General features: G+C 41.0%; 2 protein-coding genes across 2 annotated transcripts; both read left to right on the top strand.

The window, feature by feature from the left end:
- Nucleotides 1-6,962: 6,962 nt before the first annotated feature.
- LOC110170906 (uncharacterized) lies at nt 6,963-14,435 on the top strand. Its single transcript, XM_020936591.2, has 6 exons — nt 6,963-7,180; nt 9,489-9,640; nt 10,648-10,861; nt 12,077-12,180; nt 12,261-12,398; nt 13,908-14,435. Exons 1-6 carry the CDS (start codon nt 7,073-7,075, stop codon nt 13,993-13,995), a joined length of 804 nt encoding a protein of 267 aa, XP_020792250.2. The 5' UTR covers nt 6,963-7,072; the 3' UTR covers nt 13,996-14,435.
- Nucleotides 14,436-18,775: 4,340 nt separating this feature from the next.
- On the top strand, nt 18,776-24,578 carry LOC110170910 (uncharacterized). Its single transcript, XM_020936595.2, has 6 exons — nt 18,776-18,886; nt 20,186-20,346; nt 21,515-21,722; nt 23,162-23,265; nt 23,342-23,479; nt 24,485-24,578. The coding sequence occupies exons 1-6, from the start codon at nt 18,776-18,778 to the stop codon at nt 24,576-24,578; spliced, it is 816 nt and encodes a 271-aa protein (XP_020792254.2).
- The last annotated feature ends 794 nt before the right edge of the window (nt 24,579-25,372 follow it).

Below are 25,372 nucleotides of genomic sequence, written 5' to 3'. Positions count from 1 at the left end.
CGATTGTGTGGACCCGTCTGGTTCTGATTGTCAAACTAGACTGGTGCTCTGAAATCAAACATTCCTTTATTGAGTTAATATGAAAACACTAACTTACAGTAAAATCTTAATATAATGTGTATGTAATAACTTATTAGAATTTTCTAGATGTAATAAAAGCTGATGTTATAATAATTCCCCATGTAATTCACTTCCTCACAGAGTTTTGTTATTTAAAGATGCACTGTGTAACTTTCTAGACAAGTCAGCCAAAAGACCTGATTTGGGCTGGAACTACAACAAGGTGTAGTTTAAATGAGTCTAATCGATTAGCAGTTATAGCGGCGAATCTGAAACCGGGGCAACCAAAGAGCCAATCAAAGAAGGCGTCTCATTTGGTTTGTTATTATTGTTCATATGCGGATTTATGGACAAACAGCAAAACAAAAAATGAAAATGTAGAGCTGGTTCTTTTGGTCAGTACGCAAAACTCCAAATGACCATGGGCCCACAGATCTGACCCAGGACTAAAACAGGACTAAACCAGGTCTAACCCAGGACTAACCCAGGGATCATAGGTGAGAACAGGCCCAGAGAACTAACCCAGGACTAAAACACGACTAAACCAAGACTAAATCAGGACCATAGTTGACAGGAGGACCAGAGATCTAACCCAGGACTAAACCTGAACTAAACCAGGACTAAACCAAAACTAAACCAGAACTAAACCAAAATTAAACTGGAAATCATGGGTAAGAGTAGGACTAAAGATCTAACCCAGGACCAAACTAGGCCTAAACCAAGACTAAACCAAGACTAAACCAAGACTAAACAAAGACTAAACAAAGACTAACCCAGGGACTGCAGGTGACAGTAGGACCAGAGATCTAACCCAGGACCAAACCAGAACTAACCCAGAACTAAACCAGGATTAATCCAGGACTAAACCAGGACTAACTGAGAACTAAAGACCAAACCAGGACTAAACCATGGCATAGACTGATATAAATCACTGCCTCTGACTCAGCTCATTTTGTCATTCTCAGAATCATTACATTCAAACAGCTCTCTGCCCCCACATGATCAGGTTTACGGTTCTATTCCCTTCACCTCCTTGTTGCACATTACCTTGAATGTAAACCAATGTAAACTGCAAAGGGCTGATAACAAACATGAATTCAATTTAAAGGTTTACTGTGTAACTTTCTGATAGAGGGTCTTGGTAATCACAGTGGAGATGGGTTAACATTCAGATCTATGGAGAAGCGAACCTGCAATATTTCAAGATATTTTCAAGATATTTCTAAGATATAAGACACGTGTAACTGAGAAAATGCAAGACAGATATGTAATGTAAAGCCCTACTGAGGAACATGCCATGCAGAAATGAACATCACCATGGAGACGAGCAACTGGCAAATCCTGTGCCAAAAAAAAATCACGTATGTAAATATTCAAATATTTGGGAACTCTGACAAAATGTGGCGTGTTCCAGGTTGGACAGAGCCTGCAACTTTTCAGCAGCAGTGGAAAACGGGGAAGCGAACCAAACTTCAGCGTCAAAAACGAAAGTGAAACTAATAAAACTTGCTCGTACTGTTAATTGAGTACTCGGTTCCACTTCTGGCCTCAGGAACGTGGATGAACAACTAATTCACACCCTGTTTGGCACAAAGAGGAGTCTGGCTGCTTTAAGTGCACTCTGTCACACTCGACACTCACAGCACCAACATGGCCGTGCGTCTGTTCGAGGACCAGGATCATGCTGCAGACTACCTCAAATACAGAGTCTCCCCCAATGAAGTGGTGAATCACATCATGGAGCTGCTCAGGAAAAGGGTGAGGAAAACTGAGCTGGAAAAGTTCTTCATTTATGTCGTTAGACTTGCAATGTATCGAAGTAAACAATCACTGTGCAGCACTGAAGGTGGCCTGCACTTTTAGTTTAACAAAGGTACTGCAATTACGACTAAACCTGTGTGACCAGCGTCTTAACGTGCAGATAAAAGAATATTTAATGATTCTCATGAGTTAAAACGATGTAAACCAATGACAAATATAAACAAATATCTTATGTAAAGTTGATTTAAAACTCAACTCAACTTTTATGGGCCCCACTTTTGTAACCACTGTTCAAAATCTACAGAACCAAAACACAAAATTATAACACCAATGAGCTGTCCAGTCCAATGAAGTTTAAATTGACATTGCTTTTCTTAGAAGTAAAAGTTATATTTGATCTGAACATGTTCACCTTGAGATTTAGAAACAGGAATTTGCTGAATTTTGGAAAAGTGATTGCGAAATGTTTTGTTGCGAATGATACAGGAAGATGTGAGAAGGACCTACCATTCCACTTTATTTCTAGAGCATATTTAATTTAAATATAAAAAAAAAATCATAAAAACAAGATATAAAAAGCATTAGAATACATAAAGCTAAAAATTGTTAAAATTATAAAATTAATAAAAATCTAATTAAAATGCAATAAAAATAAATAAAAGACACAGAGGACCAAGCAACTCACGCAGTGGTAAAAGCCAGAGAATAAAAGTGTGTCTTAAGACTAGACTTAAAAATTCAAATATTAACTCTTTCATTTTCAGTCAGTGATCCAGTGAACAGCTGAGTCAGGTGTTGCCAGGTGAGCCTTGAAGAAAAAAAAAAAAAAATCTAATTTGAGGTAACTCATTTACACATGGATTTAACTGAACATTGTAGTATTTTGGAGCGTCCAGGACAAATGGCTGATCCAAAGAAGTATGCAAAAACGATCACTGTTACCGATTTTGAGAAATAAGACATAGTGATATGGACAAAATCTGGTGTGAGTTGGTCATATTAGATTATAAGTGGTGTATCATTCAACAAAAAAATGTCAGCTATGTTGAATTTGCATTACTGGTTCATATCATATTGACAAACTGTTCCCTTGTTCCTCCTGCAGATGGCGCTGCCCGCTAAACTAGCCATAGACGTGGGCTGTGGGTCGGGTCAGGGCACCGTTCTCCTGGCGCCGTATTTCAACCAGGTCGTCGGCACGGACATAAGCCCCGCCCAGCTCCAGTACGCACGCAAGTGTGACAACGTTACATACAAGTACAAACTTTTATATCATTCTACATACTAAAAAGCCCATATTACTATTATTATCTGATCTATGTCATAATGTTGTTTCCTCATCACAAACAGATCTGGAGATGTGTACCTGAAAACACTGTTCCACTTTGTGATGTCGCTAGCAAAATAGCATCATCAGCAAAGCCGTACTGTGAGGGCGAGTTTGGAAAAGCATGCATGCTGAAGGCTGCAGAAATCATGTGTCCTGAGAAATGACACGCTTTTTGAGGCGGATTTGGACAGTCAACTGAAGTGCAAAGTAGAGTCTTTGTGTCTCATTTTCTGTTGCCATTGATGAGCGCACTGATATTACAGATGTCGCTCAACTGACCTTATTTCTTCGTGGCATTGATGACACATTGACTATTACGGAGGAGTTTCTGGAGCTGGTGCCTATGTTAGATACCACAACAGCCGAAGACATTTTCTGTGCCGTCGGTGGTGCGTTGGACAGAGTAGGTGTGGACTCGCGCAGTCTGCCTGGATACTGATGGTCCATGCACGTTCACTAGATTGACTTGAATCATTTCAGCTCTGGAATGGCCAGTCTCTACTGAACTAAAGGTAAAAGGAGCTGCTAACTTGAATACTACCGCTTCGTGACATCACAAGGTGGAACAGTTTCATTTTGAGCTTTGGAGATGTAGACTGACTAAGGGCTTGTTTACATGAGATCGCTTGTGGGTAAAAACGACAATGTTTTATCACAAGTGCCTTTCGTTTAGTCAGTGACAGTGTTTTTAGGGCTTAAAAATGCCAAAATCTGAAACTGCCCTCCAGAGTGGAAAAGTTGAATACACTTCGCCGTAGCATTTCTGTCTACACTGCCCAAGACGCAAAACTCTGGTCAGATCTAATCACGTTTCATACAAGTTTACGTCACATACATCACCACCTAGTGTCACCACCGAGCCGCCTGACATACATAAACAATCAAATTCCACACCGTATGCACGCATATTTCCTCCTGAAAATGCTCGTCTAAATATGGAATAAAAAGTGAAGACACAATGCCACTTTTGCATCTTCTGTTCAGATCGTCATCATATAAACAGAGCCTAATAATGCAGGATTACTCAAACATGTGAATGAACGAAAACAAGTCCAGGTCTGTTTTTGTGGAGGTAACAACATTATAAAATGGCTTAAAGAGTAAATTTTGCATCATATAAGGAACTTAAAAAAAGTTCATATGAAAAGATTACTTGACAGTTTAAAAAATACCAACTCCCACCACCAGGGGTCACAATTGGGAAAAATGAAAACTGGATTCACTACAAGTTGCAATGACTGGCCTTGTTCCTGTCTGTACAAACTCTTAACATATGATCCATTGTGTTTCTCTTTCTCTTTTTTTGTAGGTTACTGGATGTTTTGCAAGTATCCTCTCCTGAAACTGAAGTTACCTTGGTTACAAAGTATTTCTACTGGGTCGGATGCAAACCTTGACAATCCTGTGGACCTGTCCGTTTCTGATTGTAGAACAGGAAGAACTAGACTTGTGCTCTGAAATCAAACATTCCTTTACCAAGTTAAAACACATGAAAACACTAAACTATATTAAAATCTTAATATAATGTGCATGTAATAACTTATCAGAATTTTCCAGATGTAATAAAAGATGATGTTATAATAATTTTCCATTTAATTAACTGCCTCACAGAATTTTATTTAAAGACGCACTGTGTAACTTTTTCTAGAAAAGTCACCCGAAAGAAATGACTTAGTTTGGAACTACAACAAGGTGTAGTTCAAATGAGTCCGATCCAATCTGAAACACGGGACTGTATTTGGAAATCGTCATAGCAACCAAAGAGCCAATCAAAGAAGGCGTCTCATTTGGTTTGTTATTATTGTTCATATACGGATTTATGGACAAAACAGAAACAGAAAACAGGATTGTGTAGAGCTGGTTCTTTTGGTCACTACACAAAACTCCAAATGACCATGGGCCCACAGATCTGACCCAGGACTAAAACAGGACTAAACCAGGTCTAATCCAGGTCTAATCCAGGACTAAACCAGGACTAAACCAGGACTAAACCAAGAATAAACCAGGACTAAATAAGGATTCAGCCAGAATTAAACCAGGGATTATACGTGAGAATAGGAGCAAAGATCTAAACCAGGACTAAACCTGAACTACACCAGGACTAAACCTGAACTACACCAGGACTAAACCTGAACTACACCAGGACTAAACCTGAACTACACCAGGACTAAACCTGAACTACACCAGGACTCAGCACTGGACTGAGAATAGGACCAGAGACCTAACCCAGGACTAAACCAAGACTAAATAAGGATTCAACCAGAATTAAACCAGGGATCATAGGTGAGAATAGGAGCAAAGATCTAACCCAGGACTAAACCAGGACTAAACCAAAACTAAACCAAGACTAATCCAGAACTAAACCAGGACTAAACCAGGGACCACAGGTGACAGTAGGACCAGAGATCTAACCCTGGATTAACCAGGACTAAACTAAGACTAAACCAGGACCAAACCAGAACTAAACCAGGCCTAAACCAGGCCTAAACAGGGACTAAACCACAGACTGTGATGTAAATCATTGCCTCTGACTCAGTTCTTTTTATCATTCTCAGAATTTTTCATTCTCAGAATCATTACATTCAAACAGCTCTCTGCCCCCACATGATCAGGTTCATGGTTCTATTCCCCTTCACCTCCTTGCGCATCACCTTGAAACAAATGTAAACTGTAAAGGGCTGATATCAAACACGAAGTCAATTTAAAGGTTTACTGTGTAACTTTCTGATAGAGGGTCTTGGTAATCACAGTGGAGATGGGTTAACATTCAGATCTACGGAGAAGCGAACCTGCAATATTTCAAGATATTTTCAAGATATTTCTAAGATATAAGACACGTGTAACTGAGAAAATGCAAGACAAATATGTAATATGTAAAGCCCTACTGAGGAACATGCCATGCAGAAATGAACATCACCATGGAAACGAGCAAGTGGCAGATCCTGCGTCAGAAAATTCACCTATGTAAATATTCGAATATTTGGGAACTTTGACAAAATGTGGCGTGTTCCAGGTTGGACAGAGCCTGCAACTTTTCAGCAGCAGTTATTGAGTAACCTGGAAAATGAGGAAGCGAACCAAACTTCAAAGTCCTTTCAAGACACTTTGTCTGAAAATCTCAGTGCACTTTGAAATAATGCTAAAACTCGATTCGTTCTTTGTCATATCCAGGGTTGAAAGTAACTGACTATCCAAATATTCATGTTACATTAAAAATCATAAGAATTACAGACCTAAAACTACTACTACTTACTTTTACTTAAGTACACATTTTTCACAACTTTTTACCAAATACCATGGCTTAAAGAGGTGACCCAGTTACAATACTAATTTACTTCTATATTACATTTCTAAATCTACACTTCTAATATTTCTAGAGTGGGGCGACTTACAACGGGGAGCAAAAGGAAGGGAGACTCACAGCTTCAAAAACGAAAGTGAAACTAATGAAACATGTTAATACATTGTTGTACAGTGTAACAGTACTCTTACTTAATATATTGTACAGCATAACAGTACTCGAGTAATATATTGTAAAATGTAACAGTACTTTTACTTGAGTAAAGGTATTAGTTCCTCTTCTTTCTGTAAGTCTAAAGTGGCAAAAGTTTTATGTTGACAATATGAAGTGATTTGGCAGAACCAGAAAAGTTCCATAATGCAGCTTTAACTTCATATTGTAAATCTGGCGTCACATCTACAGTTCCTCTTGCACTTCCTTTTTCTTGAGTAGTACTTTGCCCATTTCCTTCCTTGTCCTGTCCCTTTAACTCCTCGGGCCTCCTGCAGTTCTGGCCTCGGGAAAGTGGATGAATAACTTTAGTTCACGCCCCATTTGGCACGAGCTCGCCACAGTTTGTTAGAGGAGGAGTCCGGCTGCTTTAAGTGCACTCTGTCACACTGGGCACTCACAGCACCAACATGGCCGTGCGACTGTTCGAGGACCAGGATCATGCTGCAGACTACCTCAAATACAGAGTCACCCCCAACGAAGTGGTGAGCCACATCATGGAGCTGCTCAGGAAAAGGGTGAGGAAACCAGAGCTGGAGAAGTTCTTCATTTATGTGGTTTAACTCGCAATTTATCAAAGTAAAGTTGACAAAAACTGTGCAGCACTGAATGTAGCCTGCACTTTTAGTTTAAAAAAGGTACTGCAATTATGACTAAACCTGTGTTACCAGCGTCTTAACGTGCAGATAAAAAAATATTTCGTGATCCCGATGAGTTAAAACTATGTAAACAAATGGGAAATATAAACAAATATCTTCTGTAAAGTTGATTTAAAACTCAACTCAACCTTTAGGGGCCCAACTTTGATAACCATTTTTCTAAATCTACAGAACCAAAACATAAAATTATAACATCAATGAAGTTTAAATAGACATTACTTTTCTTGGAAGTAGAAATTATATTTGAATGTTTACCATGGAATTTGAAAACGTGAATTTGCATAATTTTGGAAAATGATACAGAAAGACATGAGAAGGACCTACCTGGAGACGTGAAGCTGAAATCCCGTCACATTGTTGATTTACAAAAAATGTATTTGGATGTGGTCTATAGAATTATTTCTCAAGACTTTTCTCATTGGTCCATTCTTCTGAAGCTCCTTTTTGGCCTCTCTGGGCAGCTGTAGAAACAAAAACAGTAGGGAACACACATTATGTCTGTGTAAGCCCATTTTGCTTTTTTGTAGTATGCTTTTAACGTTTTTCCTGGGTTTGACTCCAGCGAGGGCCTTTCTGTGCAGGGTTGTTATCTCTGTGCCTGGATGTTTTTTGTTTCCCCTCCCACTAAAACATGCACAATAAAGGTTTCAGGTTAAATCAAGGTTGGAGGTCAATTTTTTTGAAGTTTATAATTTTATTTCTGTTTGGACACAGGCAGCAGATACAACAAACATAGACTTAATTTCCTAACTGTTACCCAGCAACAATAGTGTAAAAAAGGACCAAAGCTCAAGTTACTGTTTGACATATGGAAATAAATGACAGCTCCTTGATTTAGTTACAACAATGTTTAAACAGTCATAAAAAAAAAATGGACGAAAACTACAATAAATATTGACCACAGGTTGTATCGCACCAAAGTCTGAATTAGAACAATATGAAAAATGTGTATATGCACTTTAACCAACTCTGTTCTCATTCCATTCTTTCCATATCAATGTGTACATTTGTGACAGGATCTTCTGAATGTGGAAAAATAGCTCCATCTGGTGGAGAAACATAGAAACAACAGAGTGATTAAGTTGTTTGAGTAACGACAAAGAAGAAGAAAAAAAAAAAAACACACAAAAAAAGTGTGAGAAATTTTAAAAAAGGAAAGAAAAATCCAGTGCATAAATAAATAAATTTGTATTACATAAAAATAATAAGTAAAATACTGGTTGTGGTGGTCTGGTCATGAGCTTGGGGTAATGACTGAAAGGACGAGACTGTGGATACAAGCGGTCAAAATGAGTTTCCTCCGCAGGGTGTCTGGGCGCTCCTTTAGAGATAGGGTGAGGAGCTGAGTCACAGGGGAGGAGCTCGGAGTAGAGGCGCTGCTCCTCCACGTTGAGAGGAGCAGCTGAGGTGGCTCAGGCATCTGTTCTGGATGCCTCCTGAGAACCTCCCTCTGGTGGTGTTCATGTCCCACCAGATGGAGGCCCCGGGGAAGACCCAGGAGGGACTATGTCTCTCAGCTGGCCTGGCCCCCCTGGAGGAGCTGGAGGAAGTGTCTGGGGAGTAGAAATTCTAAGAGTCCCTGCTTAAACTCTGCCTTGGATAAGCAGAAGAAAATGGGTGGATGGGTTATGGTACTCTGACTTAATTCCAATCCACAATAAAAACAATACATAAAAAGCATTAAAATACATAAAGTTAAAAATGGTTAAAACTACAAAATTAATAAAAATCGTATTAAAATGTGATATAAACAAAGAAAAGTCACAGAGGACCAAACAACTCGCACAGTGATAAAAGCCAGATAATAAATGTGTATCTTAAAACTAGACTTAAAAATTCAAATATTAGCATTTTCATCTTCAACCAGTGATCCAGTGAACAGCTGAGTGTTGCCAGGTGAGACTTGGGGAAAAAAAAATTTAAAAATCTAATTTGAGGTAACTCATTTACACATGGATTTAACTGAACATTGTACTATTTTGGAGCGTCCTGGACAAACGGCTGATCCAAAAAAGTATGCAAAAACAATCACTGTTTTTGAGAAACAAGAGATAGTTCCATGGACAAAACTTGGTGCGATTTGGTCATATTAGATTATAAGTGGTGTGGTGAATTTGTATTAGTTCATATCATATATTGACAAACTGTTCCCTTGTTCCTCCTGCAGATGGCGCTGCCCGCTAAACTAGCCATAGACGTGGGCTGTGGGTCGGGTCAGGGCACCGTTCTCCTGGCGCCGTATTTCAACCAGGTCGTTGGCACGGACATAAGCCCCGCCCAGCTCCAGTACGCACGCAAGTGTGACAACGTTACATACAAGTACACAACTTTTATATCGTTCTAGATACTAAAAAGCCCATATTACTATTATTATCTGATCTATGTCATAATGTTGTTTCCTCATCACAAACAGACCTGGAGATGTGTTTTGTTTCATTCACACATGTTTAACACACAAACCCTGCAGATTTAGGCAGAATTCTTGTCTCAAACTGAAAACACTTTGTTCCACCTTGTGAACAAAGTTCCACCAAAAGCTGCTCATTCACATGAAGCCGTTTACAGCAATGTCCTAAAGTCTGTTTTCTTACCCTGTCTGTGGTTTTAATGCTGCAATGTCGATTTCCTCACATTCTCACAGCTGAACTCTGACAAAGATCAGCGCGTGCATTCACTGCTCGGGGCTGTGACAGTGGAGCAGATGCATGTTTTGTACGTGCTGCTCTCTTGGCAGCAGTGGTCAGTAGAGCTTTGTACAGTGGCTTAGAGATGTATGATGCACATGAGCACTGCGCTGTACAGACCTGCACATCCTGCTCTGTGCTCATGGTGCATATCAGTCACTTGTGCGGGACAAATGCAGGTGGTGCAGTCCCCCAACTTGTGTGTTATTGGTTTAAACCATGTCTCAAAGCGGTAACATCAGAAACATTTATATGACAATAAATGTATTCCATAATCCTCGAGACATCCACCTGTGTGGGACCAAATGAACACCTGTAAGACAAGAATGTGAGCGGTCAGCGGTAGCAGCGGTGGAAACTCATACCTCAGGTGAAAGACGCAGGAGCGGACTGCTGTGGGATGGGGAGAGCATGAGATAGACACTGGTCTGCTGTGTAATGGGAGCTTAACGAAATGAGGAACACAGCGCGCATGTCTGTCTGCACTGCAGCTCTGCAGATTAATACTAACGGTTTGTTCAAACAAAACTCAATTCCGGGTCTGTTTTTGATGAAGCAGCAATATTATAACGTGGCTTCAGCTCACAAGAGTCTATTTTGTGTAATACAGGACTGATTTTAACAGATTTTACAATATGGCAGGCAGTGTCCAGCAGAGGAACTCCCCTTTGAGAGCGGCTCAGTGGACCTGGTGACCTCCATGACGGCTGCTCATTGGTTCGACCGGCCACGCTTCCTGCAGGAGGTGGGACGTGTGCTGAGGGGCGGGGGCTGTGTGGCTCTGCTCTCCTACGGCCTGGACATGTATCTGGAACTTGGAGACTTTACCGACAAACTCAGACAAGTCTGCATGGAGGTGAGAGCTTTAACCAGTAAAGTAATCCACATGGTGAGGATTACTTTACACAACAGATATCTGAAAACTGAACTATACTGTAGCCATCTATCATGCAGCCAGTCTTAGTCAAAGGCTGGCTCACATTTGGAGCAGTAAATTATTGAACTGAAACTGAAGCTAATCCATAAACCATTAAAGAAGACATATTGTGCTATTGTGTATATTGTGCTATGACACGCCCGGAACACCTGTTGTGGAGGAGTAGCGGCTCTACTCCAAGCTCCTCCAGTGTGACTGAGCTTCTGATACTTTATTAATAATTCATTTAATTCGGTATAATAAAGTATTTCTAATCCAATAAGCTACCTCAAATAACAAAATGTGCCAGAAAACTATTGTTACATTGAACTTTCTTGTTATCCATTCATTTTCTTCCACTTATCCGGGGCAGGGTCGTGTGTCTAAGCAGGGACTCCCAGACTTCCCTCTCCCCAGACACTTCCTCCAGTTCCTCCCAGAGGACCTTGAGGCGTTCTCAGCCCAGAGACATCGACCCTCCAGCGTGTCCTGAGTCTTCCCCAGGGCCTCCTTCTGGTGGGACATGCCCAGAACAGAAACATCATTTCTAGGGGTGTAACATATGTACATATATTCATGCCAAACCCTTTTGGTACGGGACATTTGGTTTGGTGCAGGGCTGTGTTTTTGTCCACCACTACATGTGCAGCTACACAGAGGCTCTGCTCTTTAATATTCACGAGGGAACTTGTGCATGATTGGGACATTGTTTCCCGCAGCGCTTTATAGTTAGGATGGCCGCCTTTGCAACAACTGCCCCCGGCCTTAAATACGTCCCCCAAACCACGTAAATCCTCACAAAACTACAGTAATTGCACCCCTTTCCTCATTTTTGCCCCCTCCCTCCCAACCGCTGGAGACATTGTAACTGCAGCAAATCTGCACTTACTACAGACAATGTGGACAAGTTGGTTTTTTTTTCTGACCAAAAATATGAAGATTGAGTAAAACTTCATACTGGGACCGCTTGTATAATATTCAAACAAATTGTTGGTTTAATAAACACACAAATAAACAACAAGCAAATGGTTTTGTATTTTGTGCCCATACTGTACTGAAAATTAACAGAACCATGGCCTTAAAACCAAGGTATGCACCAAACCGTGACTTTTGTGTACCATTACACCACTAATACTTTCTGTATTTATTTCTCAGCTTTACACCGATTTGCACCCATATCGAAACCCCCATCTTGGCACCAGTTCTATGCAGATTTACAAAGACATGTTCAACCTCTGGCCCCATCCGGACAAAGAATGGTACGCGTCTATCCATCCTTACGTTTGTCCACGATTCATAAAAACACACTCTCATATGTGAAAGTACTTTATGTATACAGGCACGAGGGTCTGGAGGTGAGGAGAGCCACCACTGTGAATGGCTACATCAACTTGGTGGAAACTTTCAGTCCGTATCGGAAATGCAAAGAAGATAATCCCCAAGAAGCCCAAGAAATGTGCAATCGTGTACGCAAAAGGTAAGTTATTACACTGAAGGACTGAGTTAACGTGTCAACTTTACACCCAGGACACAAAACAAGTGTCCTTTCTGTTTTTCTTTCTAAAGCTTTGTCAGGCTTCTGTTCTTGATTATTTAAAGCTTCATGTGTAACTTTCCTGTTGAGAGATCCAAGGAGATGTTACACTGTATGGCTTTAAACAACATATCTTGCATTTACTGGATTTCAGGTGTATAAAACATGCATTCAGACAGTGAACTTCTGCTGACCTGTGACTACACAACGCGTCAGCGTGTGTACAACGGAACGAAAACTAATCGAACGTCATCTCTCCACGCAGTTAAAAGAAACATTATAGACACTATTAGTTTTACATCATGATAGCATTATACTGAAAATACAACCACACATTCATTCATGCTGAGCAAACAAATTTAGGCATCAATAAATTATATTTTATTCCTTATGCACTGCAGATTTTTTAAATGACACCGTTGCTACTTTTTGATACCACGTTATACCGTAATACTGTATTACCACCCAACCCTACCTGGAGCACACAAACCCTGCATATTTAGGCCGAGTCCTTCTCTCAAATCGAAAACACTGTTCCATCTTGTGATATCATGTGGTAATACAAAAGTGCGTCAATTTGCTTTTAAACTCCATGCACTTTCATTAGAATCACTTGGGTAATTTTAGCCCTGGAATTGCCGATCTCTGCTAAAGGTAAAAGGAGCTGTTAACTTGAATACTACCTCTTCGTGACATCACAAGGTGGATCAGTTTCATTTTGAGCTTTGGAGATGTAGACTGACTAAGGGCCTGTTTACACGAGCTCGCTTGGGGGTAAAAATAACAATATTTTATCAGAAGTGCCTTTCGTTTAGTCAGTGACAGTGTTTTTGGGGCTTAAAAACGCAAAAATCTAAAACCACCCTCCAGAGAGGAAAAGTTGAATACACTTCGCCGTAGAGTTTCTGTCTACACTGCCCAAGATGCAAAACTCTGGTCAGATCTGCTCACATCGTGTACGTGTTTATGTCACATACATCACCACCTAGTGTCACCACCGAGCTGCCTGGCATGTATACACAATCGAATTCCACACACTTTTGCGTCACCGTATGCACACAGATTTCCTCCCGAAAACACTCGTCTAAATATGGAATAAAAAGTGAAGACACAACGCCACTTTTGTGTCTTCTGTTCAGATCGTCATCATATAAACAGAGCCTAATAATGCAGGATTACTCAAAAGTGAATGAAAGAAAACAAGTCCAGGTCTGTTTTTGAGGAGGTAACAACATTATAAAATGGCTTAAAGAGTCCAATTTTGCATCATATTAGGATCTTTAAAAAAAGTTCATATGAAAAGATTACTTGACAATTCAAAAAATACCAACTCCCACCACCAGGGGTCACAATTGGGAAAAATGAAAACTGGATTCATTACAAGTTGCAATGACTGTCTGTACAAACTCTTAACATATGATCCATTGTGTTTCTCTTTCTCTTTTTTTGTAGGTTACTGGATGTTTTGCAAGTATCCTCTCCTGAAACTGAAGTTACCTTGGTTACAAAGTATTTCTACTGGGTCGGATGCAAACCTTGATATTTGCGTGGGCCCGTCTGGTTCTGATTGTGGAACACGAAGAACTAGACTGGTGCTCTGAAATCAAACATTCCTTTATCGAGTTAATATGAAAACACTAAACTATATTAAAATCTTAATATGATGTGTATGTAATAACTGAAAAATAATTCTCTAGATGTAATAAAAGCTGATGTTACAATCATTTCCCATGTAATTCACTGCCGCACAGAATTTTATTTAAAGACGCACTGTGTAACTTTTTCTAGACAAGTCAGTCGCTTGTCAAGAATGTCCCATAGTACAAATAGTATAGCATAATAGTATAAATTATCTTTCATTTATTGATACTCATACTGTGTGTATTTCCATGGTAACTGCTGAACATTCCACATGTAGAGATCGCTAAATTACTTAAAGACCCCGTTTACACTGAAACGAATCCACGTATCACCGTATCGGAAACGATCTGTGTCCACACATGTCGTTTGTGTCCGCAAGCCTTCCCTATCCACGCAGCTTTGAGCATATTTGTTTACGTTTTACAGAAACAAAACTTAAAACCACATGGGTAATTTGCATAAACTGTGCGCTCAAAAAACAGCTCGATATTGTGCACTGATGCGGTTCAGCTTCTGTCGGACTAAAGGACTGGAATATGAGTGTTCTGTCTGTGACAGAGGGGTGTTCTGCTGATGGTGAGTCTGTTCTGTGTTTCTGTTGCATTGGAGATGGTTCATGTGAAACTTTTCAGAGATTATTGGTCTGTAGGTCGTACACACAGACGGTATATATGATTGGACATATATTCTAGCCTCTTAGCGTTTTGGCGGCGAATTACTTTGTGGTGCATAGACCTACAGAGTATCAGTGTTTTCAGGTGTCCACACAGTGCCGGATCAGATCTGTATTCAAATGAATTCGTGGGAGCTGGCGGCACCAAATCGTTCCATCTCTGGAGCCGTTTTCAATCGGATTAGTGTGAACGAACACTCCATCTGCAACGAAAACGACACTAATACATACTAGTGTGGACTAGGAATGGGCATGATCAGTCGACTAATTGATAATTGATCATTAAGAATTTTGTCAATTACGTTCATTTTTAATCGACAAACCGAATGTAGGTTGCTGTGTGTAGCGTAGGGTGACCAAATGTCAGTTTTTCCATGTCCTGTCCTGGTTGTCTGGGTTTTTGTTTTTTTTTAACAAAGGGATGCAAATGTCCGGGTTTTCATTACCTTTCACTGGGCCATTAAACTGAGCATCTCTTGTAGCTCTCTGTGCATTCAGAAGGAGCGAGCAGACACAAACAGTCGGTCAGCCTGCAACATGCCAAAGCGCAAATGCGCATTTAACGATGACTTGTACAAGAAATTCCCCGTTTTCCGTCCCCGTCGAGAGAAGTGGGAGGCCATGTGCACAGTGTACAAAACAGGCACATATGTTTCGGTGTCCAGTGGCGGTGCCAGGGACCTCAAAGCTCACAGAAAAACATTAAAAAGTTTTGCCAGGTGAGAGTAGCGCAATGTCGATGACGAGGCCCCACCTCCCACCCCCCGTACGGTGTCCTGGTTTTGACAAATGCAAATATGGTCACACTAACCTGTATTCCACTGAGTCATGTCTTTTAATCCGACAGAAGTTGAACCGCTTCAGCGCACAAGAGCTGTTTTTCCTTCTCTTAGTTTATGCAAATTAGCCATGCAGTTTTAAGTTTTGTTTCTGTGAGAGTTGCGCAACACATTATAATGTCAAACGGGCTGATGTGGCTCTAGAGTGGTTACGGTTTATATGTAGTAAAACTGAATTTATTTATGCAGATTAGTAGTGCAGATAGTAATAATAATGATCATTTTAATATAAAAACGTTAATGATTATAATCAACAATAGATCGTTAATTCTCCCGACGATCGATTAAGAAAATTTAATTGAAAGCCATCCCTAGTGTGGATGGGGCCAAACACACATGGATGACATTTAAAACCTCTCCATGCATGTTTCTGATGATGGAATGTTATAACATGGTAGAAAGCTCCAAAAATGTATTTTGCATAGTACTGTGGGTTTCTACCCTGTGTTTTTAAAGTTTCATTCATATGTTAATATGCCCTGTAATTAATCTCTGTGTTCCTTGACACGCTGTGTATGTTTTTGGACTTTGGAGTGTCAATGGGGTTGGGATATGATGTCAATGGTGAATGTATATGGGACAGATAAGGGGTGTGTCTCCAACCTTTAGCATCTGCCAGTCTGTTATGGGACACGTGTTGGGACAAAACTGCTGTGTATTTTTCCATGAAGATGTTAACTCAACAGTTATGCTGGTATAAAAGGCATCCAGTTTTTCTGTGCATCAGTGGGGGAACGCCGACCGCGTTGTCGAGGGACGACCGACGCACTGAGAGACGCCGCGTAGGCAAAATCATACTGAATCAACTTGAATCTTGAGACCTGTATCTGCCTGACTCAAATAAAGAGACTTTTCTAACTCTGCAAGTCTCTTTCTTAAGATCTTCTGTTTAGGCTGCCTCCAGGAGAAGCTGACAGTACCCCCTCTTCAAAGTAACAATATTTCAGATTTTACCAAATAATTTTTTGGTAGTTTGGCAAGTTTATAGTTTTACTGTCTGGGTTTACGCAGACAGCAGATGATGCATACAGTACGTTAACATATTCCGTTTTAAAACTCCGATCTCGCTGTATTTTTATGCTCTTCTTGATTTTTTTCCCCACAACCTGCCACTGTAAAAGTATGATAACTACCGTATTTTCCAAGCTATTAGGCGCGCTCTTAAGCCTCTAACCACCTCGAAAAATGACTGCGCGCCCCACAATCCAGAGCGCTCTATACACGAATCCACTCGGGTGACTTCAGTAAACTACAAACCCGCACCATCCACACCGCATGCAAACACACACGGAGCAGACAGCGACCGAGCAGCGAAACACACCCACAGACACACACACTCATCACTCCACGCCGACGAGGAACGGAACGGCGGAACAAACCGAAAAAGCGAGTGCAATGTGCCGCTTCTAGACACAACTGAGTCACCGCGAACACGCCGACAATCCAGCGTGTCCCAGACAGCACCCTCCCTACACGCCACAACTGAACAAAGCCCAGAGTCACCGTGAACGCACCAAACAAAGTCCAACTGACCCATCCACACTGTTGTGTTTCATTTAAAGTCCAGTACGGTTTATTTGTGAAAAAAAGTTTGAAAATAGACCATTTAATGACAGTGCACCTTATAATCCAGAGTGCCTAATAGCCCAGAAAATATGGTATTTAATCTTAGGTAATATATGTTGTTTCATTAGTCTGAAAACCTGCATTTAATGTCTGTAGAAGAGCACACAGGTTTAACCTCCTGAGGGAGAGGGGGCGTGGCTTGTGCCTGTTCCCAGTACACTTACTATCACCTAGAGCCTAGAGGTTTATTCTTAATACGTTTATTGTTTTTGGAAAGTCATTTGGGTTGCTTGCTCCTGAGGCACTTTCACATCATAAAAGAGGTAATTTCATTTTTATATTAATTTTATATGTTAGTAAACCAAATAACGTCGCAAATACACTATCTAGATAAGTTTTTTAAAAGTTATATTAAGAACATTTGACTTTATTTGAGTAGATTCTACTTGACAAGTCAAATTATCCACCAATGGAATAATTGTGTTTTTCTTAATTCAAGAAACATTCGATTTAGTTTCTTATTTTAAGTGCAAAATGTTGTTTTTCTTATTTTAAGTGTAGCAAGTTGAATTTTTATATTTTAAGTAAAAAAAGTCTTGTTCCACTGGCAGATAATTTAATTCTTGTCGAGTGAAATTAACTCATCTTAACTTGGCTAGATTTTAGTTTTTGCGGTGTAGCGGGTGGACCAATCACATCGCAGCATTGAGGTTTGTGTGGAAGCCAAAAGTGCCCAAACTAAAACAAACATGGTGGTGCAAAGATGCAAACAGTTGGACTTCAGTCTATTTTGCATCAATAGACTATTTCATTTGTGAAAAACATGCAGGGGGAATCAGTTTATGTGACAAACCAGATTCCAATATTCATCATGACGCTCTGCATTTTCCAATCTCTCTCAGTCAGAGCCGTTGCAGATTAATAATGTGTAGAACTCAGTTCAGAGTGACACACATATAAAGTGTCATTCTACTGTGAGCCAGGTTAGGACACTCGTCACAGGTTAGGACGCTCGTCACAGGTTAGGACGCTCGTCACAGGTTAGGACGCTCGTCACAGGTTCGGACGCTCGTCACAGGTTCGGACGCTCGTCACAGGGTAAGACGCTCGTCACAGGGTTCGGACGCTCGTCACAGGTTAGGACGCTCGTCACAGGTTAGGACACTCGTCACAGGGTAAGACACTCGTCACAGGGTAAGACGCTCGTCACAGGGTAGGACGCTCGTCACAGGGTAGGACGCTCGTCACAGGGTTCGGACGCTCGTCACAGGTTCGGACGCTCGTCACAGGGTTCGGACGCTCGTCACAGGTTCGGACACAGGTCGTCACAGGTTCGGACGCTCGTCACAGGGTAGGACGCTCGTCACAGGGTCGTCACAGGGTACGCTCGTCACAGGGTAAGACGCTCGTCACAGGGTAGGACGCTCGTCACAGGGTAGGACGCTCGTCACAGGGTAGGACGCTCGTCACAGGGTAGACGCTCGTCACAGGGTAAGACGCTCGTCACAGGGTAGGACGCTCGTCACAGGGTAGGACGCTCGTCGCTTGCTGATAATCTCTTAATGCTTGTTCCTCTGGCAGGAGGACTGGACAGTGCCAAGATGGCCACCGTGAGTCTTTTCGGGGACAGACAGCATGCTTGTGCATACCTCCAGTACAGACCAGTTCCTCATGAGATGGTCCACACCATTATGAACTACGTGAAAGAAAGAGTGAGTTTCATGGGTTTGTTTGAATTGAAAAAGCCAACCTGCTAACTGAAGACGACCTTTTTCACTTGATGTGGTTGTTAACAAGAGGGATATCCTGGGAAAATAAACTCATGCTGTTGAACAACCCACATGTTTGAACATGATCCTATAAATACACCGCTGTAATGAACACCATGTGATGTCCGACATGCTTAAGCATGAATCATGGTGATGAGGATTACTGACACCAGTGTGAGTGATGTAGTGATGGGACTTTTTGGCTCTTCTGAATCCATTCATATCAAAGAGCCGTTTAAAGACGGGCTCTTTAAATATGCATTTATATGACAGGACACAATGTGACCAAACCTCCTTGTCAAAACTCAGTCTCATCAGATTGAAGCTCAGCAGGTCTGGGCCTGGTCACTACTTGGATGGGGGACTACTCAAAAAAATCAGATGTAATGGTGGGGCACAGTGGCAGAAAGTGTTGTTGTGTCAAGACACTTCATCCACATTGCCTAGTCTGAATGTGGAGTGTGAGTGTGAGTGTGTGTGAGTGAGTGTGGTGTGAGATTGGCAGTCTCACTTCCATCAGTCCACCCCAGGTCAGATGTGGCTACAATCATATCTTACCACAATCAAGTGCTGAGTGAAGGTTTTTTTAATGTTTGAACAAGGGAACAATGTACAATTGTTACTGATACTTTTCAGTGGCATCACGCTGGGGCTGTTTTACATGCATCTCTATGTGCAGAATGTTCAGCAGTTACCATGGTGACACAATACACATCAGCAAACACAGACAAACAATTTTTAAGATAAGAGTTTTTTTCTCAAAACTGAAGAAAAAAAAATACAAAATGGATTTAAACAACACATTTTCAGGTCCCTTAGTTCAAACACAAGTATTCATGGTCCTATTTAAGTGAGAGTGAGGAACTGAAAAACTGTTGGCTAACACCAGCTAACTTGTGACTGTACTTTTATGTGAGAGAACAGCAAAATCAGATCACCTGTTGTAGTTCCAACCAAGTCAGCTCTTTCTGGTCAGATTATGTTAAAATAAAGATGAGATAAAGTCTAACTTGAATAACAGAGCAGTACCTACAGTTAGTGTCACAACCCCGGGGAATGTTGATGACATCGGCTGAAAAGTATCAGTAATTCCTGGTTTTAGTCCTGGTTGTGACAATGCTAACTCTCCCACTGAAAACCCACTGGAGCTAATGCACAGAACGATCCCAGCCTTTAGAAAGCTTGAAAAGTCTATGAAATCTAATATTTAAATCCTCCATCCACTTCTGTGCTTTCTCCCAGATGCCCTTCCCTCTGGAGCTGGCAGTGGATGTGGGCTGTGGTTCAGGACAGGGCACAGTGCTGCTGGCACCACATTTCACCCGAGTGGTGGGCACAGACATAAGCCCCGCCCAACTGGAAAATGCGCGACTCAATCAGCAGCCTCCAAACGTCACGTACAGGTGAACCATCTTTGTCCACTGTACACTCCATGTTTCATTATAAGTGACTTTCTACAATTACTGTGGTTTCTGATCAGTCTTTGTCAAACATGTGGCCAACTGTTACTTCAAGAGCTCCTCAGAAGAGCTCCGTCATGGACAGGACATCTCTCCTACTAAACACAAACACAAAAACTACTCTGCACTTTAGTTTGTTTTTCTATTATTCTGATATCTTACTGCTCACAATGGACATGTTTGAACATGGTCACATGCAGTTGTAATGAACACCATGAGATGACATGCTTCGGTATGAAACATGATGATTCATAAAAAGCATGAATAATTTATGGACTACACAAACAAGAGTTCTATCTGTGATGCAACAGTCTGGTGAATTCAAACAGCAAAATTCTCTGAGACTCAGACACATTTTACAGAGGATTACTGAAACCAGTGTGAATGAAGTTGTGATTAGGGGTGTCGTGATAACCGCAAAAATGAATCACCACGGTACTAAGAAGCCCACCACGATTACTGCAACTAACCCACGTGACCCAACCCAGAGTCCTGCACAGGTCCGTTTTTAGAGACCTGCTCCCGCCCGGACCCATTAACATTCCACCTGTTACCAGCCCGTGCCCGTGATAACCCAGGACTAAGTGCATGATCGGAGAGAGTTTTCAGAGCCGCTGGAAATATTGTAACTCCAGGGGAAGTGGGGTGGGGGAGGGGGTGCGATATCACGGCATACAGTGGTGTTGAGCTGCTATACCACACCACAGGAGAAATTCCCTAACCACAACAGCCCTAGTAGTGATGAGACTTTTTGGCTTTTTTATGAGACCTGAATCTTTTGGATCCATCCGTGACAAAGATCCGTTCAAAAAACTATATTTATATGACCAAAGACAAATATATGACAAGACAAACTCTACAAACTAATCACGGAGAAATGACCAAGGCTCAGATTTGCATAAAATGGCTCAAACAGAGCGTGGGAGTGTGTTTACTCTTTGAAATGATGAAAATCTAAATGAAATGTTGCACTACAACAACAATAATTAAAGGACAAGCTGTTATTATGATGATTATGATGATTTGGATTTGACTGCCACATACTAAAATTTAATTCAATCCAAAAACCTCTCTTCTGTCTTTCCTGGTACATAACATCACACATTTACAGCCTGGCTCCCTCAGATGCCCTCCCGCTGGACGATGAGAGCGTGGACCTTGTCACAGCCATGTCTGCAGCTCACTGGTTCCATCCGGAGCACTTCCTGGAGGAGGTTCATCGTGTGCTCCGGCCTGGGGGCTGTGTGGCTCTGTTCAGTTACCCCATAGAGATGGACGTGGAGTATGGAGACTCCTCACTCACACATCTGTGCCAGGAGGTCAGTGCTGGGGATTTTACACACACGTCTTTGGTTCATTTAACCTCGAAAATCGGTCTCAATACAAACATATGGTTATATTGTAATGGTTCCTGCCCATTGCTGTTGACAGAGGGCGCTCTAATGCACATCTATCATAGACTGTGTATATAAGTGGACATAGCTAACCTGCTGGCCTCCCCAAATAGGAAGTGAGCATGGTTGCACTTCTGGCTTCAACAACTTTGGCTCAAATTCACTTTCTATTAAAAAAAAAAAACAACAAAAACTGTCACCCCTCTGTCTGTAACTGCTGCTGTGAGCCTCGTCATTTTGGTCTTAAAATGTTCTTATTAACCCACTATACACAATCCCGGTGTTTTTATTTTACTATTCTGTCCGTAAATCAATAAATGAACATTAATAACAGACAAATTTCCCCAGGGTTTCTCCCAGTTCCAAAATTTGGTTCTAAAATGTGCCCCTATAGCAAAGTAAGCAGGCCTCAATAAACTTCGTTTGACTGGAGCCCAATGCTATGGGTGACGTCACTCTCTTCATTTCTTTCTACAGGCTTTGATATCTATTCACTTGGAAATGTGTTGGACAAACATAGACATTGCTAAGATGACCAACTGCATGTTTAAAAGCCAATAATTGTCAAAAGAATGCATGATGTCTCCACTCAGCCCAGTTCTGTAATGGGAATAAAAATATATTTACGGACAAAATAGTGAAATAAAAACACCAGGTTCATGTAGAGCAGGTTAATACCAGTCAAACGTTCGGCACACTTTTTAAATGTATGTGTTGCGACTTTATTTCCATGATTATTTCCATTGTACGTTCTCACTAGAGAAACTCTGAATGACACATGCCCCAGTGGCACTGGAGGATTGGTCAAAAGCAGAGGACAAATTTACCTATGGGGAAAGTGTACCTTAAACTTAGATATATGTTTTGGGGTTTTTTATAGCCACCTTTTGCTTTTTATCAATGCTTTGCACCCTTTCTTAACCCTTGGAAGGCACTTCTGTGAAGTGAAAACCATTTCAGGAGACTTCATCATGAACCTCATTGAGAGAAGGACAAGGGTTTGCAGCAGTGTTCACAAAGCAAAGGGTGGATACTTTGAGGATTTGAATCTAAGGGTGCACTCACACTAGGACTTTAGAAGCGTGCCATGCTCAAGCACGATTGGGTAGGGTTCTATGTTCCGCACTTACACTTGCACATCCGACCTGGGCCACAGCCCAATGACATAATGAAAGCAATAACATTTCCATGGAGACAAGCATTATGTGGACCCTCCAACGTAAAAGTTAAACAATGCACCTTTAAATAGGAACTATCAAACTCCATATATCATGCTTTGTATATCTGGTGTCCACATGTCTTGAAATTGTAAAAAGCTAAATAAAAAAAAAAAATTTAATTAACAAGTAACAAACTTAACTCAGTTTTACAGCGCAGTATCGGCCTTCAGACACCCTCGCATAGGAACCAAGTCTGTGGACATCTACAAGAAGATGTTCCTCTCCTGCCCATACCAGGACAAAGAGTGGTGGGTTCGATTCTCTCTCCTCCCCTTCTATTCCATCTCCCCTCCTGATGTTTCACTGCTGCTTCTGTTCCTTTAGGCAAGACACCCTCCCCGCACGCCGCACCCTGTCAGTAAAAGCATTCATCGAGATGCTAAAAACATTTTCTACATTTCAACAAATGCAGCTAAAGGATCCGGAACAAGCCAAGCTGATCTGTTCTAACCTAAAGACAAAGTATGTTGAATTAACTCAATATTTCAATTTCATACAAACTTTATTTTCTTTTTAGTCAATAGTAAAAGTTTAATTAAATTTTTAAACATATATTGAACAATAGTTTGAAAAGAACAGAAGTTATGATGGCATTTTAAGACCAGAATGACGAGGCTCACAGTAGCAGTTACAGAAAGAGGGGCGACAATTTTTCAGTGGAAAATGAATTGGAGCCAGAGTCTATAGAGCCGGAAGTGCGCCCATGAACACTTCCTATTCGGAATGAGGCAGCTAGTGGGTTAGATATGTCCATTTATATATAAAGTCTATGATCTATGTTTCTATTAATCTTTTTATTTATGGACAAAATAGTAGAATAAAAACACCAGCAGCAGTTAGAAGGGCAACGTTTTTTTTGTAGAAAGTGATTTGGAACTACAGTCGATGGAACCAGAAGCACAGTCATGCTCACTTCCTATGTCCTTATTTGTACAGTCTATGGTGTAAGACATACTGTAGAATATTAAAGCCTTAAAGTTTTGTTTTCTCAGTAAAACAAAAATTGTATTATTTTAGTTTATGTTTTTGACTAAAATGTTACACAATGGGGCTTTAAATATATTGTGGAAATAAGGGACAATGACAGAGAAAGAATATATATTTTGAATGGTTGTGGTGGTGGTTGTGGTGATGGTTGTGGTGATGGTTGTTCTGATGGTTGTGGTGATGGTTGTTGTGATGGTTGTTGTGATGGTTGTGATGGTTGTGGTGATGGTTGTTCTGATGGTTGTTCTGATGGTTGTTGTGATGGTTGTTGTGATGGTTGTTGTGATGGTTGTTGTGGTGGTGATGGTTGTTGTGATGGTTGTTGTGATGGTTGTGTGATGGTTGTTGTGGTTGTTGTGATGTTGGATGGTTGTGGTGGTTGTTGTGATGGTTGTTGTGGTTGTTGTGTTTGTATGGTTGTTGCTGAAATGGTTTATGGTTATGGTTGTTCTGAAATGGTTGTCTCTTTCTGTTTTGCAGGTTGCTGTCGTCCATGCAAGTGTGTACTACAGAGACCAAAGTAACTGTCACTGTGAAGTACTTTTACTGGTTAGCCTGCAAACCAAAACAATGATACATAGGCATTCAGGTCTTGATGTGTAGTAGTAGTAGTAATAGTAGTAGTAGTAGTAGTAGTAGTCTTATTAGGATTAGTAGTAGTACTCATTAGTAGTAGTAAAAGTTAAAGTTAAAAAAAATAAAAAAAAATCCCAAGTGAATGTGATGGAGGAGGTCTGTTGTTCAGGTTTGTCTGGTGATCATCTTAACTGGTAAAGGTGGAGTCATATCTGCGAGCATGGTGGACGTGCCCTCTTGACTCCCAGTCCTTCCTATAGAAACACACAAAGCTGCCGGAGCTGTATTGTTGCGTTAAACCTTTATCGTGCAATATTATTTCCCACGTGTTCCCATAAAGACCTGGCGTTTGAGGTAACAAACGTTGCTCATTACCACTAGTGCATGAACACGCTCAACGACTTGATCTGGTCGCTGCTTCCGACACTCCTATAAACAGGTGCAATATCGCTATGTCTTGTAACAAATAAAAATGGTCAAGCACAAAATGTTGTGTGTGTCTTCACACTTGGATGTAGAGTTTGTATAGACATGTACAGTCTTATATAATGTGTACAATGATCTATTTCACACAATTTGCTACCAGAATAAGGACTGACTCAATGGATCATTTTGGCATAATCAGCTAGAGTGAAATATTACACAACATCTTGCTGTGAAAACAACAGATCCAGATCCAGATGTAGTGGGCGTATCCACTCAGTGGGCAGATGCAGTGGGCATGCACCTTAACCACTTGATCTGGTTGTTGCTGCTGCGGCTGTAGACGCTCTATGTTATAATGAGGTCCCT

Source organism: Boleophthalmus pectinirostris, unplaced genomic scaffold, assembly GCF_026225935.1.
Source record: "Boleophthalmus pectinirostris isolate CB_2022bp ecotype Guang Dong unplaced genomic scaffold, ASM2622593v1 HiC_scaffold_11, whole genome shotgun sequence".
NCBI classification, from domain to species: Eukaryota; Metazoa; Chordata; class Actinopteri; order Gobiiformes; family Gobiidae; genus Boleophthalmus; species Boleophthalmus pectinirostris.
Note: the sequence above shows the minus strand (reverse complement) of the source record. Positions and strands in the feature narration are given on the sequence as shown.

What these genes read in the sequence shown, in the direction of transcription:
- LOC110170906 (XM_020936591.2), top strand. Translation starts at nt 7,073, where the DNA reads ATGGCCGTGCGACTGTTCGAGGACCAGGATCATGCTGCAGACTACCTC. An exon ending in TGGAGCTGCTCAGGAAAAGG is followed by an intron (nt 7,181 to 9,488) that starts GTGAGGAAACCA and finishes TTCCTCCTGCAG; the next exon opens with ATGGCGCTGCCCGCTAAACT. An exon ending in TGTGACAACGTTACATACAA is followed by an intron (nt 9,641 to 10,647) that starts GTACACAACTTT and finishes ACAATATGGCAG; the next exon opens with GCAGTGTCCAGCAGAGGAAC.
- LOC110170910 (XM_020936595.2), top strand. Translation starts at nt 18,776, where the DNA reads ATGGCCACCGTGAGTCTTTTCGGGGACAGACAGCATGCTTGTGCATAC. An exon ending in CCTCCAAACGTCACGTACAG is followed by an intron (nt 20,347 to 21,514) that starts GTGAACCATCTT and finishes ACACATTTACAG; the next exon opens with CCTGGCTCCCTCAGATGCCC. An exon ending in CCATACCAGGACAAAGAGTG is followed by an intron (nt 23,266 to 23,341) that starts GTGGGTTCGATT and finishes CTGTTCCTTTAG; the next exon opens with GCAAGACACCCTCCCCGCAC.